This window comes from Melanotaenia boesemani, chromosome 19 (genome assembly GCF_017639745.1).
Source record: "Melanotaenia boesemani isolate fMelBoe1 chromosome 19, fMelBoe1.pri, whole genome shotgun sequence".
Lineage (NCBI taxonomy): Eukaryota > Metazoa > Chordata > Actinopteri > Atheriniformes > Melanotaeniidae > Melanotaenia > Melanotaenia boesemani.
The window spans coordinates 11,733,727-11,751,316 of NC_055700.1; the positions used below are offsets into that span (position 1 = coordinate 11,733,727).

General features: G+C 39.0%; 1 protein-coding gene across 2 annotated transcripts; it reads left to right on the plus strand.

Moving 5' to 3' along the window:
• Nucleotides 1-573: 573 nt before the first annotated feature.
• On the plus strand, nt 574-16,462 carry znf532 (zinc finger protein 532). 2 transcript variants are annotated; one of them, XM_041970815.1, is made up of 9 exons: nt 574-766; nt 5,800-8,163; nt 8,425-8,606; nt 11,885-12,061; nt 12,689-12,851; nt 12,990-13,304; nt 13,397-13,509; nt 13,849-13,978; nt 14,786-16,462. In XM_041970815.1, exons 2-9 carry the CDS (start codon nt 5,830-5,832, stop codon nt 15,287-15,289), a joined length of 3,918 nt encoding a protein of 1,305 aa, XP_041826749.1. In that variant the 5' UTR covers nt 574-766; nt 5,800-5,829; the 3' UTR covers nt 15,290-16,462. The 2 variants fall into 2 exon arrangements, with proteins under 2 accessions (XP_041826749.1, XP_041826748.1); XM_041970814.1 differs by lacking the exon at nt 574-766 and adding an exon at nt 1,621-2,058.
• The last annotated feature ends 1,128 nt before the right edge of the window (nt 16,463-17,590 follow it).

Below are 17,590 nucleotides of genomic sequence, written 5' to 3' on the forward strand. Positions count from 1 at the left end.
GTAAATTGCATCCTTTTATGTAAAACCTGTCATACATTGCAGCTGGTTTCCATCTGTTTACTGCCCTTAAATCTCAAAGAACAAAAAAGCAGGCAGAAGACTCATTGCCTTTGGTATACAGTTGGGCCTTCACACTGGCACTGGCTATTTATTGACTATGCTAGCAATGCTGTGTTTAATGTTGCTGATTATTGGTGGAATGCAGGACTTGTTCATTAATCTCTTTTATACACTAATCTTGAATTGAGATTGTTTCAAGGTAAAGGCCTAACATATGAAGAGAATGCACAGATACAAGCCTATATTATACACTTCTGCTCATTTCCTTGTCTTCCGTTTCCTCTCCATCTCCTCCACCTCCACCTCCCCCTGTCTCCCTCCCTCTCTTTCCTCTTTCTCTGCACCAGCTGCTGCTGCTCCCGAGCCAGAGTCCCCTCACCCCACTACACAGACTGAGACAAAAGGCCTGATTCGCCTGCTGAACACTGCCCCCTTTCTCCATCCGTCCCTTCATGTACGGCCGTGGTGGAGGTGGTGGTGGTGGTGGCAGGGGCAGGGGCTTCGGGTGAAAACAGGGCCTGGACTGGGACTGAAATTTAGGACTGACTCAGTGAAGGAGGAAAGGAAAGAGGGGGAGAAGGGAAGGTGGGGGAGGAGAAGGATGGAGGCTGAAGTGGTTGGGGCTGTTAAAGGCAGGTGCTGAGGCCTCTACAAGAAGAATTTTTCCCATTGATTATCTCTCAGAGTGGAAAAAAATCTAACAAGGGTATGCCATATTTACCTCTATATATGCATGTGAGAGCATGTTTATGTTCATGTGTGTCTCTGTGGGGGTGTATGTGTTTCAGGGTGGCATGTGTTTGATGAAAATGGTGCGTGGATGGCTCAGTTTAATCATATGAGATTGTTGTTGTGCTCACATTCCTTGTTTTTACACCACTGTGACGTGTCTAATGCTGCTGGGGGAAACATGATGTTTTTTGGTTTTTGAAGCGACTATTACGATATTTGTAGGGAGAGCACTGAGGGAAAAGGGTAAGAAACAGGCCTGGCTGGGGTTTCACTACCATCAAAATCACCTAAACCTCCTGTTTTCTGTGTATTAAATCATCCTTAATTTTCTTCATCAGGATTGCATTAGCACATCATTTTGTCTTGTCTGTTAAAAACATATGTATCATAGTTAAAAAAATTTTTTTTTTTTTTTAACTTGGCAAAACTTATCTTTTTAGCTGTTTGTGTCATAATATCTGTTTCCAACCAAACATGGTATGTTCTTTTGCCTTGTTATTTGTGTTTTTATGGAACAAGTCCAAAGTGATACATAACCTATTTCCTGTTTACAAAATCATATCAATAATATTCACCAATTCAGTAAAAAAATGTTGCAATGCTTCCTGGGAGGTGGGCACACAGCTTCTTCCTGTGTGATTCTGAGGCCATTCTGCAGCACAAGGCTTTATGTTGGGTGACCGGAACCAGTTGAAACCGGTTTGAGGCAGACTGAGGGCTGACAGGAACAATGCCATCTCTGTGCTCCACGGGGATAGAGATAGCCCTGGCTGCTCTATGGCAGCCCTTTAACAGCTCAGACACTGGCTATCATGGCACACACACTATTGCCGCTCACTGCTGACTGAATGTCGGAGGGCTACGCAGCATAGCTCACTGCGAGAGGAGGAGGGAGATTTGGGAAGGAGCAAGGGCAGGGGGACGTAGCTGGCTGGGAGTCTGTGAATCTGTATCTGAGAGCCTGCCTCACACATTCACACTCACACACACACACAGGAGCATGATTTATGTGTCTGTTTATGTCTCTGAGCTGCAAATGGTGCAGAAAATGACTGAAGATGATCCTTACCAGGACCACCACCGCTTACCAGATCCTTGGATGTAACCTGACCCTGTATTCTGGGCCTTTGCCTGGTTGGGAAAGCCTTTTTTTTCAGGCAGGGTGGGGTGAATGGCTTTTGTGGGTTAGTAGTGTTGTGACTCTGTTACAGGATGGAAGGAAGGAAAGAAGGTTTTGCTAGTGGCTGGAGGGACGGAGGCAAGAGGGTGAGGAGTTGCTGATTCACTTGCATGTCTCCACCATTAATTTTCATACATTTTACTTAGATTGTAGCTGTCTTTTACACAGTGTCTATTTCAGAAGGTGCCAGTGCATGTGCATTAAACTGTTGTGGTTGACAGGCATATTATGCTGTGTATTTTTCTTATTAAACATTTATTCACTACTTACGTCCGATTAGTCTTGCTGTCGTGGCTGAGACTTGTTGTTCTTTCCACCAGGCCTTTCCCTCTCCCTGCCGCAGTTTCACACAGCTCAGCAGCCATTTTTTTTAAACCCTCACTGCAATTGTTCTCTGCCCTCTCCCTTCACAACAAGTCTCATTCCTTCTGCCATTTTTTTAATGCCAACCTCATGATTGTAGCTAACCTATCATCAGTAGGTTAGCTACAATCATAGTTTCAATAGCTAACCCATTGAAACTAAGAATTTTTGCATTTGGAACCAAAATGGATGCTGTAGGCTGTGGGTCTGTGTGTGCAGATGTGATTGCCATACATTTGGATCAAAGAGCAGCACTGGTTTAGCTGTACACACAAGCAGAGCAGCTTTATGGATACACATTTTACCTCAAAAGAAATAAAACATAACACCATCTGAAATTATTTTCAGTGCCCTGTGATCTATTTTTTTTAAACAAGCTTGTATTATGCATTGTGTTTCTTTGACTGAGCTAAGTCTGAGTTATCAGCACCTAAAGTCAACATAGGAAACTCTACAGTAAGATTATGCTATCTTATGCATTAAAACAAAGAGGCTGTGTTATGTATGTTATGATTTTAGAGCATTATATTATTGGAAATAATGAAACAGTCATGAACAAATTTCCTGTTTTTCTTGTAGACCTATTGTTGATGACATACAGCAGAACATTCAACATAAGATATTTCAATAGACTTCATGTATATGCCATATTTTGGATAATTTGTAAAGGTGTAAGGCTTAGCATCCTGGTGACCTTGCTTTCTAACTTAACTTGTAACATATGGTAGACTTTGTGAGAGTTTTTTTAAGCCCAGCTTTGATTGTTTTCCTATACCAAGGATCTCAAACTTTAGTCCTCAAGGGCCACTGTCCTACAGGTTTTACATGTTTCGCTGCTCCAACACATCTGATTAAAATTAAATAGATCCAACAGGTTGTTGTCTGCACAATGGCCCATTAGTTTGAGTCAGGTGTGTTAAAAGAGGGAACCATCTAAAATCTCCAGAACAGTGGCCCTTACTAAATAGTAGGTAAAGCAAAAATTATGTGTAAAAATTAATAAATAAAATTTTATAGGGGATGGTGAATATTGTCATCACCTTTTCAGAATATTTCTTGGATTCAGAATATTTCTTGAAAAGCTGCTGATTGACAATAGAATGATTTAACACAACAAAGCTCACTCTGATGCTAAGTTCGCTGGAAAAGCACTAAAGGCAACATTAAACACATTTGTCCATTTTAGATGGAGCTTGCCATCTAAGTGGCCTCATTGACTGCACCCTGTGGTGATGCTCTTCTCATTTTTAATTACACTTAGTCATTAAAACACAAGAAATAAAACCCACAAACAACTTTTGGGGGGTGTGCCATGTAGTGCATGGTGGGCGAGGCTGCTGGTGTAGCCTTGCTCACAGCATGGTGTGATTACTGAGGTGTGCGACTGGAACATTGAGGTGGGGGCTGTGCGGGAGGGTGGGTGTACCGAGGGAGGCTTTGGCTAGTGCCTTCCTCTATCGCCCTCTGAGTGGGTCCGGGTGTTCTTTGCGGTGGTGTGCCTGGGGTTCATTCTCCGGTATTGCTGCTGATCGGCCAGGTCGCTGGTCCACCGTATTCACGATCACACTCATCTCTGATCACTCCTCATTCCTCATACTCTATATGCTGACACAGTCACCGAGTTTTCCAGTGGGTTTGTACACTAAGAGCTACTTTTGTTTAGAGTTTTGTGTGTGTGTGCGTGTGTGTGTGTGTGTGTGTGTGTGCGTGTGCGTGTGTGTGTTTCTGGTACTTTGGTTGTGTTTGTGATGCATGTTTGTTTATTGTTTTTTTTTTTTTTCTTTTATTAATTTATTTATTTCTTGTTGTTGTTATTTTAGTTATTTTTTTAGGAACTCCTGATTAATGTCAGCTTAGTTTACCTGTAAAAGCTGTAGAAAATTCTCTGTTGTGTTTCTGTACAGGTGTAGCAGTTGGTTGTTTGGTGTTAGTTTGGATTGAAAGGTTGTTGCCTTCTATCTGCTGTGTCTTTCTCTCCTCTTTCTTCTTTCTACTTTCCTTTTTACTTCTCATCACTATTCTCTCTTTTTTTCTGTCCCCTCCAGTCATGTCCAGTAAGATTACATAAATTCCATAATTAAAAATAAATAAATAAGATTAAACAAATAAATAAGGTTTTCAAGATGAACCTTATACCCACAAAAAATTTTCCCTTAGCAAAGCAAATTTGTTCAGCACAGCACAGCAACCAGACCATCATTCTACCTACTACAATGCTGGACAGGACAAGTTAAAACATAAATAAATAAATAACAAGCATGCATGCTCGCTCTCACAATAGGGTCAATTTAGAGTGATAAGTTATTCTAATATTTAAGATGCAATGTTTTTGGACGATGGGAAGAATCCAAAGTACCCAGAGAGACCCTTGCATGCACAGGAAGACATCAATAACAGTTTAGTAATGTAAGTTGTACTATCTGTAAAAATAGCACAAACAAAAGCAACAACACTAAAAGTCTGAATACACTGTTGTATGATTAAACCCAAATCTAACACAAACTTACTACATGACTTCTTTTTAGATAACAAACTCTTTGCCACAAGTGTTAAAATCCAGCAATGTTGCTGAGGATTGTAATTATTAGCAAGAAGGTTTCTGGTACGAACCTTGGCCGGAGTCTTTCTGTGTGGAGTTTGCATGCTCTCCTTGTACATGTATGGATTCTCTCTTGGCAGCTTGGTAGCATGCATTTTAGATTAATTGTTTATTCTAAATTCTCCCTGGAAATGGTGTGAATGTGAGCATGAGTGGACGAATGACATGTCCAGAGTGTACCCTGACTCTCATCCATTAGCAGCTGGGATAGGCTCCAAGCACCAACTCCCCAAGACCCAGCACTGGATTAAGCATTTGTACACAGCCAAAGAATGGAGTAGCTTCATCCAGCCAGTGTGTGATCTACCTGTTCCAGTGAGCTGAGCAGCCAGTCTGCAGCCTAAAATTGTAGATATAGGAATTTTTACTGAATATACAGTGTATGGTGCTCTTTTGTGTGTGTGTGTGTGTGTGTGTGTGTGTGTGTGTGTGTGTTTTTTTTTTTTATCTATGTATTTTTTTCCCCTCCAAGACAGAACTTTCAATCTCACTGCAGTCCCAGCATCAAACTCCAACACACACAAACATAATCAATAGTAGACACATGATAAGTGGCAGTTTTTACTGGGTACCTCTTGATTGGTCAGTTTACCTCCAGCTGTGGGTGGCATGACTTTTCAAAGTCTCAAGTTTAAATGTCTCATTTGGGACTAAATTTGCCATTTATCTTAGAAAATGGTGTACATTTAAATTAGCAAACTCCACAATGGAGCCTAAATTTACCATGCTAAGAGGGCCGATGTTAATTATTGTCTCTTTTAGAGCTTGACAAACATACAATATCCTAATTTGAACCTGCACCATTGATTCAATGATCTGCTGTCAGGATTACTCTGAAAGATTTCCATTTTATGTGTGTTTCCAGTGATCTCCTAATCAAAACAGGAGAGGGAACATGGGAGATATGAAGACGCCAGACTTTGATGACCTACTGGCAGCCTTTGACATCCCTGACATGGTGGATCCTAAAGCTGCTATTGAATCTGGACACCAAGATGAACACGATGGTCAACTAAAACAAGCTAGTGGTGGGGTGCCTGCCGCTGAAGAAGATCCCCACAATTCCTCAAATACACACGATGTTGGAGTTAGTGTCATTGTAAAAAACATTCGAAACATGGACACAAGTGAACATGGTGGGAGTGGATCAGAAAAAGACAGACATTTCATCTCTCATCCCCAACAACATTCTGCTGGCAATGGACTTCATAATGGCCGCTTGTCCACAGTAAAACCTGGTGCTCATTACACTAAAAATGGAAGGAAAGCTCCCAGAGAGGAGGGGCATAAAGTAAAAAAACAATCATCTACCTTTAATCAGTTTAGCCCAATCTCTAGTGCTGAAGAGTTTGATGATGATGATAAAATTGAGGTAGATGATTCCGTGGAAAAACAGGGAGCTCAGACTTGCTTCAAGTCCCCTGTTAAGACTGAAGACCAGAAATCTCCCATTGTGGACGGTGCATCTAAGCCAAGAGCAAACAAAGATGAAAGACTTGAACAAAACAGCAACAACAATGCTGTCAGAAGTTCTAAAACTAACAATCCCTCTCTATCAACTTTACCTGAAGAAAACCTCAAGGATGCCATTCACAAGTCTCAAAGTCAAGATTGCAGCGATGCTAGAGAGTCACCAGGGCCTGTTGACATGTATAGCACCTCCCATGGAAAAGCCAAGTCCTCCACAAAACTTTCATCTTGTATAGCAGCGATAGCAGCACTCAGTGCCAAAAAGGCTTCTGTTGGAGACTTGGATGCTTTGGATTCTGCTAAAACACAGAAAGAATCTGTCCAGGCCAAAGAAAATCCCAAGGGTCCAGAGAGACCTCAGGAGCAGGAGTCAGCCCTAGATTTTGCAAAGAAGCTGTTAATAAAGCAACCAGAGAGCCCCTGTAGTGTCACCAGTGAGAGCAGCAATAAAGGCTCCCCTGCCTCAAACACAGACACCACCCCGGTCATTCCAAAGGTGAGGATCAAAACCATAAAAACCTCTTCTGGACAGATCAAGCGAACAGTTACAAGAGTCCTCCCGGAGTTTGATCCTGAAGGGATGAAAAAAGCAGAGAATAGCCCATGTTTCATGGCAACGGCTGGTGCAATGTTCTCATTGCCTACAAGGTCCTCACTACCAGCAACAGTAGTAACCACCAGTGGAGGCTCTTCTATTGAAATAACCAAGCAGATGACTATCAAGCCTGTGGCAACAGCTTTCTTGCCGGTCTCAGCAGTCAAGACAGCTGGTTCACATGTTATTAACCTTAAGCTGGCTAACAATACCACAGTAAAAGCAACTGTCATCCCTGCAGCTTCGGTGCAAAGTGCCAGCAGTGCCATATTGAAAGCTGCTAATGCCATCCAGCAACAGACTGTCATGATACCTGCATCCAGTCTGGCAAATGCCAAACTTGTGCCAAAGACAGTCCATCTTAGTAACCTCAATCTCCTGCCTCAGAGAGTGTCTTCTGCTGCCTGTGACCTGCAACAGGCCATGTCCTCTTCCAAAATGCCTCAGCAACAATCAGCACAAGTCAAACAACAGACAGTTATCACTGGCCAGGCTTCAAAGAAGGTCTCTAGAGTTCAAGTGTTCACCAGCTCTCAAAGCTCTGTGGTGGATGCCTTCAATAAAGTCCTGAGTAGCATGAATCCTGTTCCTGTGTATATTCCAAACCTCTCCCCACCAACCTCAGCCTGTATTTCTCTACCCTCACGGGGCTACAAGTGCCTGGAGTGTGGAGATTCCTTTGCTCTTGAGAAAAGCCTAACCCAGCACCACGAACGCCGCAGTGTGAGAATCGAGGTCACCTGCAACCACTGTGCCAAAAGTCTGGTGTTCTACAACAAATGCAGTCTCTTGTCTCATGCCAGAGTCCACAAAGACAAGGGGGTGGTCATGCAGTGCTCACACCTAATTCTAAAACCCATCCCTGCAGATCAGATGATTGGTACATCAAATTCATCAGGACCACCTGCTGTCACCTGCACCACCTCTACCTCTCAAGCACAGGCGCCTGCAGGTCAAATCCAAGGAAAGATTGCTAGTAATGTAGACCAAACAGCTGTCATTTCAGCTCCGTGCAGTGCTCCTCTTGTAGCAGCCATGCCCTTGGAGGATGATGCATCAAAGCTATGCCGGCACAGCTTAAAATGCTTGGAGTGTAATGAAATGTTCCAGGATGACAGCTCACTAGCCATGCACTATCAACAAGCTCCAGAGTCCAGTGGTCAGGTGTGTATGTGATGTGTGAACTGTAGTGAAGTATGGTATCATGCTTTCTGATTAATAATTTGGGTGAAATATGATAAAAAAATTTCTTTAGGAAAGTAAGACATAACACTGATCTTGCTAAGACAGTATGTTTTATCTGACATAATAAATTTATGAACCAATGTTGTTTTTGTTCAGATAATTGATTTCTGCACTGTTCCAGTATCAATGTAAAAGCAAAGACTAATTGATGGTTTCTTCTCCCCTTTTTTTGTCTTGTAGAAAACATGCACCATTTGCCAAATGCTTCTCCCAAATCAGTGCAGCTTTCTGTCACACCAGCGAATCCACCAGCACAAGTCCCCTTACATCTGCCCAGAGTGTGGAGCCAGTTGTCGCTCTATTCACTTCCAGTCGCATGTCACCAAGAGCTGCCTGCATTACACCCGCAGAGTTGGCTACCGGTGAGTCTACTTTAAAATCAAATAAATTATATATATGAAAACAGAGTGATATAAACTTGCATTTTTTATTATGCTGATATACAGGTACTCGTCATAAAAGTAGAATATCATGAAAAAGTTGATTTATTTCAGTAATTCCATTCAAAAAGTGAAACTTGTATAATGTAGACATTCATTCCTCACAGACATATTTCAAATGTTTATTTCTTTCAAATTTTGATAATTATAACTGACAACTAATGAAAACCCCAAATTCAATATCCCAGAAAATTAGATTATTACTTAGACCAATGAGAAAAGGATTTCTAGAAATGTTGGCCAATTGAAAAGTATGAACATGAGAAGTATGAGCATGTACAGCACTCAATACTTAGTTGGGGCTCCTTTTGCCTGAATTACTGCAGCAGTGCGGCGTGGCATGGAGTCCATCAGTCTATGGCACTGCTCAGGTGTTATGAGAGCCCAGGTTGCTCTGATAGTGGCCTTCTGCATTGTTGGGTCTGGTGTATCGCATCTTCCTCTTCACAATACCCTATAGATTTTCTATGGGGTTAAGGTCAGGCGAGTTTAAGAACAGGGATACCGTGGTCCTTAAACCAGGTACTGGTAGCTTTGGCACTGTGTGCAGGGGCCAAGTCCTGTTGGAAAATTAAATTTGCATCTCCATAAAGTTGGTCAGCGACAGGAAGCATGAAGTGCTCTAAAACTTCCTGGTAGACAACTGTGTTGACTGTGGACCTAAGAAACACAGTGGACCAACACCAGCAGATGACATGGCACCCCAAACCATCACTGACTGTGGAGACTTTACACTCCACCTCAAGCAACATGGATTCTGTGCCTCTCCTCTCTTCCTCCAAACTCTGGGACCTTGATTTCCAAAGGACATGCAACATTTCCTTTCATCAGAGAACATAACTTTGGACCACTCAGCAGCAGTCCAGTCCTTTTTGTCTTCAGTCCAGGCGAGACGCTTCTGATGCTGTCTCTTGTTCAAGAGTGGCTTGACACAAGGAAAGTGACAGCTGAGACCCATGTCTTGCATACGTCTGTCTGTGCAGTCCACTCTTTGTGAATCTCCCTCACATTTTTGCATGTGTTTCCTTTCACAATCCTCTCCAGGGTGCGGTTATCCCTATTGCTTGTACACTTTTTTCTACCCCATCTTTTCTTTCCCTTTGCTTCTCTATTAATGTGTTTGGACACAGATCTCTGTGAACAGCCAGCCTCTCTAGCAATGACCTGTCTTGCCCTCCTTGTGCAAAGTGTCAATGGTTGTCTTTTGAACAACTGTCAGGTTAGCAGTCTTCCGCATGACTGTGTAGCCAACAGAACTAGACTAAACTAGAGAGACCATTTAAAGGCCTTTGCAGGTGTTTGGAGTTAATTAGCTAAGAATGTCTACATTATACAAGTTTCACTTTTTGAATTGAATTGCTGAAATAAATAAACGTTTTCACCTGTACATAGAGATTGTTCCTCTCGTGGTCTACACTAAGTTAAATGTCTTTTTTTTTTTTAAACCAATGTGATACTTAAATTATTTGTCTTTATATTATATTTAGAGCCAGCTTGACAATCGTGCCACCCTTCATGTAGCATTATTCACTATAATCCTTTCTGTGAAAAATGATTAAATTATAACTCTGGTGTATCAACAATTTTTGACAGTAAACATGCAAGCCTGAGTCTTAAAGCATAATAAGGTTTATTTTATTTATTTATTTTATTCATTTTATTGTTTCTAAGTCTTGAGCCACATAGCATTTATATCATGCCAAGTTTTTCTTGGTTTCTTTTTCACTTATTTTCAGTTTAATCCCTGCACAAAACTATTGTGAGAGAAATGTGTTTTTGTTTATTGGTTTGTTAACCCAAACAAATCACTCACTTATTAATCATTCAACCAGTCCACAAAAAGAAACAAGGCAAAGGGCTAAACCAGTGTTGTGTCTCCATATAACAGATAAATTAGAGAGAAAAAACAACTTTTTAAATGCATAAGATGAATGTTTAACCGGCAGAGTATTTTTTATTTTTTATTTATTTTATTTTTTTTACCAGAAATGTGATTCAAAAAGAAACTAAATAAATATTGGACAAAAGAAAACAATATAATCATTAATAAAGAAGGGAAATAGGGAGAACGGGTTCAGATATGCCACATATCACAAGATCTGGACTGATAATCAATAACAACAGGTCTTATGAAGAGATTAATCTTCCCCAGAGCTTAGACAACTTAAGAGAAAAAAGAAGAAAAACAGCCAAAATCCATTTAAATGTTTTTTGAGAAGGCAGAAGAGATATTCCTGAATAATACATGAATGCTTTAAAATGACATAAATCTTTCTTTTCTCATAGAAAGAAAAGTAAAAATAACAAAGGGTTAAATTAGAAGAAGGAACATCACTCTGGTATTTCTACGAAATATGAAATAAATTAATAATATGCATCTGCAATTGACCCCAGTACCAGTGTTAATATTGTATATTTACTTATTTGAATACCCACTATAACCATTTATTTCCTTTCAGCGAAAACATAAAATAGTATCATGTTAACCTTGTTCATTTTACATCGATTACCTTTTACATCTGCTTTAATGTCTTTGTCATAAATTGAGCAATTAAAGCTCTTCCATCTAATATTTTCTCTGTTCTATTATCAGAGGCAGTTCCTGCGGTAAATATAAATACTTCATATAGAATTATGGTACATTAACTTTAGTTATTTTCTTTTCTATTTCTTAAGAGATGCTGATTGTTTTACATCAAGTTATGTTTCTCAGACTCAGACAGAAAGCAATATTCATAACCCTTGCACAGTTATTACAAATATGTGGTGAGTTGATTATTGTGAATTGTATGATCATTAAAAATGGTTGGGATGTTTATTTCTGTAAAACATAGCCAGACTAGCTGTACTTCTATTTAAATATATCCCTATATACTTGGGATGAGTCCCTCTATGACAGCGCTACTCAGTTCAGTCCCACAAGGGCTGCAGTCCTGCATGCTCCGTCACACCTGCCTTAAATTAATGGGTGAATGTGCAGTGCATCACAGACTGACTAAGACCAGGACCGAATTGAGTAGCCGTGCTCTATGGAGTCCACAACACCTGTGCTGAATGGCTCCAAGCACTAATCCAGTATATGAAAAAAAAAAAAAAAACATTTATAGGAGCAAGTCAAATTGATTTTTATTTAATTCAATGATTTAGATCAGACTTTTATAAAGTCTTTTTTTCCCTCTTTCCATTTCCTCTCCCACCAGCTGCATCCATTGCAGTGTGATCTTTGCAGATGTTGTGACTCTCAAGTCGCACATCCAGAGTACTCACTGTGAGATCTTCTATAAATGCTCTCTCTGCCCCATGGCCTTCAAGTCTGCCTCTGGAACACACTCACACGCTTACACTCAGCATCCAGGAGTGAAGGCAGGAGAGCCCAAGTAAGTTTTTATATGCAGCTGTGTATCTGCTGTAACTTTAAAGTCAATTATAATTTTATACACAAATAAAATTCTTTAAGTCAGCTGTAATTCAAAGATTACTTTTTTTTTTTTTTTTACACATCAACGCACAACCACAACCTTTACCCAGGCCCACACAAGTGTAACCACATACCCATGTCTAATTTCTTTTTATGTGGAAAATCATGCTTAATGCGTCACCTGTAGCAGGATTTCTGGATTTTAGATGCGGTAGCTTAGCTTGGGTTTGTCTTTTTCCACGTGGCAACCTTTTACTACCTTTCACACCATCCACCATTAGTGGTGCTGATGACGCATGTTGCTCAATAGCAGCTGTTTTTGCACAAATATCAGGTTTGACCCCAATTATGCTTCAAAATCTAAGTATCAAAATGCAGTGAAGTCAAAGATTTTAGCATTTGTTGTGAATTCTGTGACTTTCTAACATTAACAGGATTAAAAGATTTAAGTATATTTGAATTTAGCAGTTCGAAAAAGAAACAAATGTTATAATTTGCACCATAACAGCTCAGATGCGTTGAGTGTTTTACACCATGCAATGACAAGCAGGCTTGTTTTTTAATTGTGCTGCCCTTTATCTTTCAGGGTGATCTATAAGTGCTCCATGTGTGATACCGTCTTCACTCTGCAGTCCCTGCTCTATACACACTTTGATCAGCATGTTTTAAATCATAAAGTTTCAGTGTTCAAATGCCCTGACTGCTCCATGCATTATGCACAGAAACAGCTCATGCTGGAGCACATCAAGGTAGGCATTTTATATACCCTTCTGTAGTTCTACAATAAATGTCTTTTTAATTTCTTATTAGCTTAAAACCAGATTGGTTTTTCTTTCACCACACATCAGATTTTAGTTATGATTTATAGCTCATGCTGCTCCTTTCAGGGCATCCATGGCACCCTGAGGACCATTGAGGGACCACCAAACTTGGGTATCAATCTTCCACTCAGCACAAAATCCAATTCCAACAGCACCAACTGCAATAGCCCCCTTAATGACAACAACAAAGATGGAGGACACATCAATGGACAAGACAAGGGAGAAAAGAAGCCTTTGCTCGTCCCGTTGAAGAAAACCAACAGTAACTGTTCAGTTGACCTTAAGAGCCCTTCCAGCTCGGGATACACATGTGGAGATTGCAACAGCCCCTTCAGCTCAAGGGAGCTCTTTGTGTCGCACATGAAGCGAGAACATGGCAAGGTTAATGTTTGAAACCACTTAAATGGAAAAGTTTGCTACTTGTGCCAATGTATTTTTTTCTTTACTTAGACATTCTCTCTTTTTAACTACAGATACTGAAGAAACATCCATGTCGACAGTGTGACAAGTCTTTTAGCTCCTCTCACAGTCTTTGTCGGCACAACCGTCTCAAACACAAAGGACTAAGGAAGGTTTACACCTGCCCGTAAGTTTGCACGATTAATGGCGTAGTCCACACACAAAATCATGCATCACTTCCTCACTGCCAGCATAGAAAGTTTCACACTATGAATGAAAAAATGTGTCAATCAAAACAGATGTGACCAAAGTTGTAACCTCCCGAAATGTGTAACAAGAATAAAAGTATGTGTCCTGATATTTGCAGAAAGTATACAGTTCTTAAACTTAAATACATTCTTGTGCAACAGAAAGCAAAAACTCTCTTTAATGAGAGAAAAAAAATGCATGCATATTTTATCTGTGAAAATAATAGAAAACTAAATAACTGCGATAATTGTGACTGTATGTTATTGTTCTTAAACAGACACTGTCCAGCTCTCACTCAACCCTTCACTAAAAGAGTGCTGCTGGATCAGCACATCCAGCTGATGCACAGAGTTAAAAATCCTGGAGGAAAGACCGATACTGGGGAGGCTCCACCTGACAAGCAAACGGTACTGTGGCACAAACTTAAAAACTTAAAGTATGAAGTGATGTAGCTGCATTTGAAAATTTATTAATTTTTCTACCTACTAATCTCTACAATACCCTTGAGGAGCAAAACACGATATTTCCAAAAGAGCAAAACCAAAAGCTCAAGAAAATTTTGTTACATCTAAAAAATATATTTTATCCACTGTAAATGTTCATGAAACCTAAAAAAAAAACAAAGAAATAAAAAAGAAAGAAATAGATCAAACTGTTGTTTTTCGCAATGCTGCATTTTGTGTTTAGTCACTGGTTTTCATCAGTTGTATTTTTTTGTTTGTTTTCTTTTCATATTTTATTCGTAGCTCGTACTGATTCAGCCAAATTGTAGTACATACTACACAAGTCTTATGTAAACCACAGCAAAATCTACAGTAGGCGAAAAGTACCGAGTTGGTGTTCTGATTTGGAAAATTCTCCAGTATGCATTTGACCAGTATTAAGTATCCTAAAATGCAATCTGCTGAATATTTATTTATTACTATTTCCTTCATTAGCTAAGTAGATATTACAATTATATCATAAAGATGCACATTTAATGCACTTTTAAGATTTCTTCTACAAGCATTAAATGCAGCTGTGCCATTTCTATTACCTCTGCCAAGGCAGAGGTCATGTATTTGGCGTTGTTGGTTTGTCTGTCTGTTAGCAACATTACCCAAAGCTATTGTCTTTTGTGAACTAAAATTTTCTTTATTCATTATGTTGTTAAGTTTAGCAAGTTAGGACCAATTTGAAATTCTAACCCAAGTTAAATTTGATCTCATGTTCAGAGTCAAAGTCCTAAAAGGAAGCCAGAGGAAGATGAGGGGTCACCAGGCTTGAACTCTAGAAGCTCCGACTCGCAGCCATTGAAGAGGTTGAAGGTGAATATCCTCAAAGTTCACAAGTGTGCTGTCTGTGGCTTCACCACTGAAGATATTGCTGCTTTCCACAAGCACATTCCCCAGCACAAATCAGACGGATCATCCTTCCAGTGTCAGGAGTGCGGCCTGTGCTACACCTCCCACCGCTCACTGGCCCGACACCTCTTTATCGTCCACCGGCTTAAGGAGCCGCAGGGTCTGGGCCGATACAATGGACGGGGCAAAGATGATGAAGAGAGTCAAAGAGAGAACCAGTTAGATTTTACAGATGAAAACGATAATGGGACACCAAATACCAAATGCAAAGTGTGTGGGAAGCTGTTTGAAACAGAGGGAAACCTAAATACACACATGAGGACACACGGGATGGCGTTCATCAAGTCAAAGAGACTGAGTGCAGCCGAAAAGTGAGGGAAAGAGTTTATAATCATTCCATTATTCCATTAAACCTACAGTACCTCTAATATCTGTGGTTATGCTGTAAATACATGAAGATGTAGTGTACAACAATATCTATACAGTACAATATACACAAGAATATGTAATGTAGCCTACATCAAAGTCACTTTATGTCTTTCAGTAAATGGAACAAGATAGTTTTTGTACAGATAGAGACATTTCTATAGGCCTCGAATAGAACTTTTTTTAGAAGAGCCCTTTATTTTAAACTAGACTAGAAAATGTAATGTATATATAATCAGCAGTGTCCTGAAAGATTAGTGCTGCTTTCGTCCGACGAATGTCTGCTAGAAATAATATAAGCTGAGGGAGCTTCAAGTTTCCCTGACCGAGGTCCTCTATTTCAACTTGTGCTTTTAAATTTACGTGGTGAGTGATATTTTTATTTTCTGTAATAAGACCCTGGCACTTCTTCGGTACATCTCGAAACAGTTGATCCCCAAAACAAAATCCATGCAGTAACTTTGAGTAAGAGAAACAAAATTTCTGATGATTTCGGGGACAATCAAAGCTGCAAGTCATCAAGTTATAATTTACATATCAAATGCATATAAAGAAGTTAATAGATGCTCATGTCAAATATTGTAATATCTTTTAAAGATGAATGTGGGCCAAATTTGCTTTTGAAAAATATTTTGTAGAAGATCTTGATCTTGTTTTTTTTTAAATTGATGTTTCATTTTTGTCTTTATATACTCTAAATGGCAGCTCTTTGAAATGATAATTTACTTATGAAAAGTTTATTCATCTTAATATTTGAAATATAGGACACAAAGCACTTGCCTTTGTCTGAAGAGCAGTTATTGTCACAGCTTATAAGTGAAAATTTGCCGTTACAGCACAAAACAAACAAAATTGTAATGACCCCGTCTTTCAAAATCATGTTAAAGTTATTGTTTAATTTTTGAATTTTTATTATAATTATTATTATTTATGTCAATGTTGTTTTTTAGTTTTTCGGATTTATGTTGAGTCATGATGAATAATGAATGTCCACTGATAGGAATTACAGTGGGAAAAAGTAAAAGAAGACATCTTTGAATGTAAATTTAATTGAATGTAAAGTAATTCATCTGTGAAGCTGAATTATTTGACAGCCAGTTCAATTAAACACCCTCCCAATATCATTTAAAAAAAGTTTTATTAGCATTTTCAGAAAATGCCACTTACGTTTGGACCTTTGTTTTTCTACTTTGTTAAGGCTAATGTCTGGCTGTAAAACTGCTTGTGGGAAGCAGTCTGTGAATCGTGTTGAATAGAATTTGTGTTGTTGCTGCTGCTGCTGCCATTTTTAGCATTTCTGATGCTTGTGTACAAAGTTGTTCTTTCTGTCAATAAATGATGAAACCAGCCAGGAGCGATCTGATGTCGACTGCACATGAGACATCAGCCCTTCCTTGTGGAAGTAAATTAGAAATCTTCTTGTGATTAATTGTACTTTCATCTTTAATTTACTACGCACAAAACAATTACACTATGTGTCTTGGCACAGAGCAAACAAGAGGAGCCATTGCCTGATTTGGTGTACTTATTACACAATATCGAGTTCTGAAAATTGCTGGTGTTGATAAATAGAGCAAAATATGATGAATAATATATTAAACATAAAATAGCTTTTGAATATTTTCACTGTATCAATGAAGCAAGAAAAACACATTTATACTGATGTGACATCCATCTCTTTAGTCCTCTGAAACCCAAAGATTAATTTAGCTGGTGTACATTTGTTTTTAGATGTTCTTTACTTTTATCTTTTTTATATACAGTTTTTATCAAGCCTCTGATCAATTAAATATTACACTATTATTGTTGTTTTTTTATGTTTGTTTTCTTTTTTCTTTTGTATTTATGTATTTTAGTGGTTTAATATGTAATATTATATATAAAATGGCAGATCTTAATCCTTAAACACTTTAAATAAATATGAGCTCAGTTCATTAACTATTACTCACTGAAATGATTGATCTTAATATAATAAGAACGTGTGATACAGTAAAATAATAAAAAAATACTTGTAAAGCAAATTTAAAGAAATATGCATTCAAATATAAAACACACATTGTAGGAAAAGAATGTGTTGTTGTTGAATACATCCTCTTTTAAGCCTCTTCACATATGCACGAACAGAAATGTACACACACAGACTGAGCACTAATTTTGAAGACCTTTGAGATCTAATATTTTATAAACTGTTGCTTTTCAAGTATTTTATATTGCAGCTGGCAGTAGTAGTAAAAATATAAATAAATAAAA

Excerpts from the sequence above, each read along its gene's own strand:
- znf532 (XM_041970815.1), top strand. The coding sequence starts at position 5,830 with ATGGGAGATATGAAGACGCCAGACTTTGATGACCTACTGGCAGCCTTT. Across the intron at positions 8,607-11,884 it reads ACCCGCAGAGTTGGCTACCG|CTGCATCCATTGCAGTGTGA; the intron begins GTGAGTCTACTT and ends CTCTCCCACCAG. Across the intron at positions 13,510-13,848 it reads AGGAAGGTTTACACCTGCCC|ACACTGTCCAGCTCTCACTC; the intron begins GTAAGTTTGCAC and ends GTTCTTAAACAG.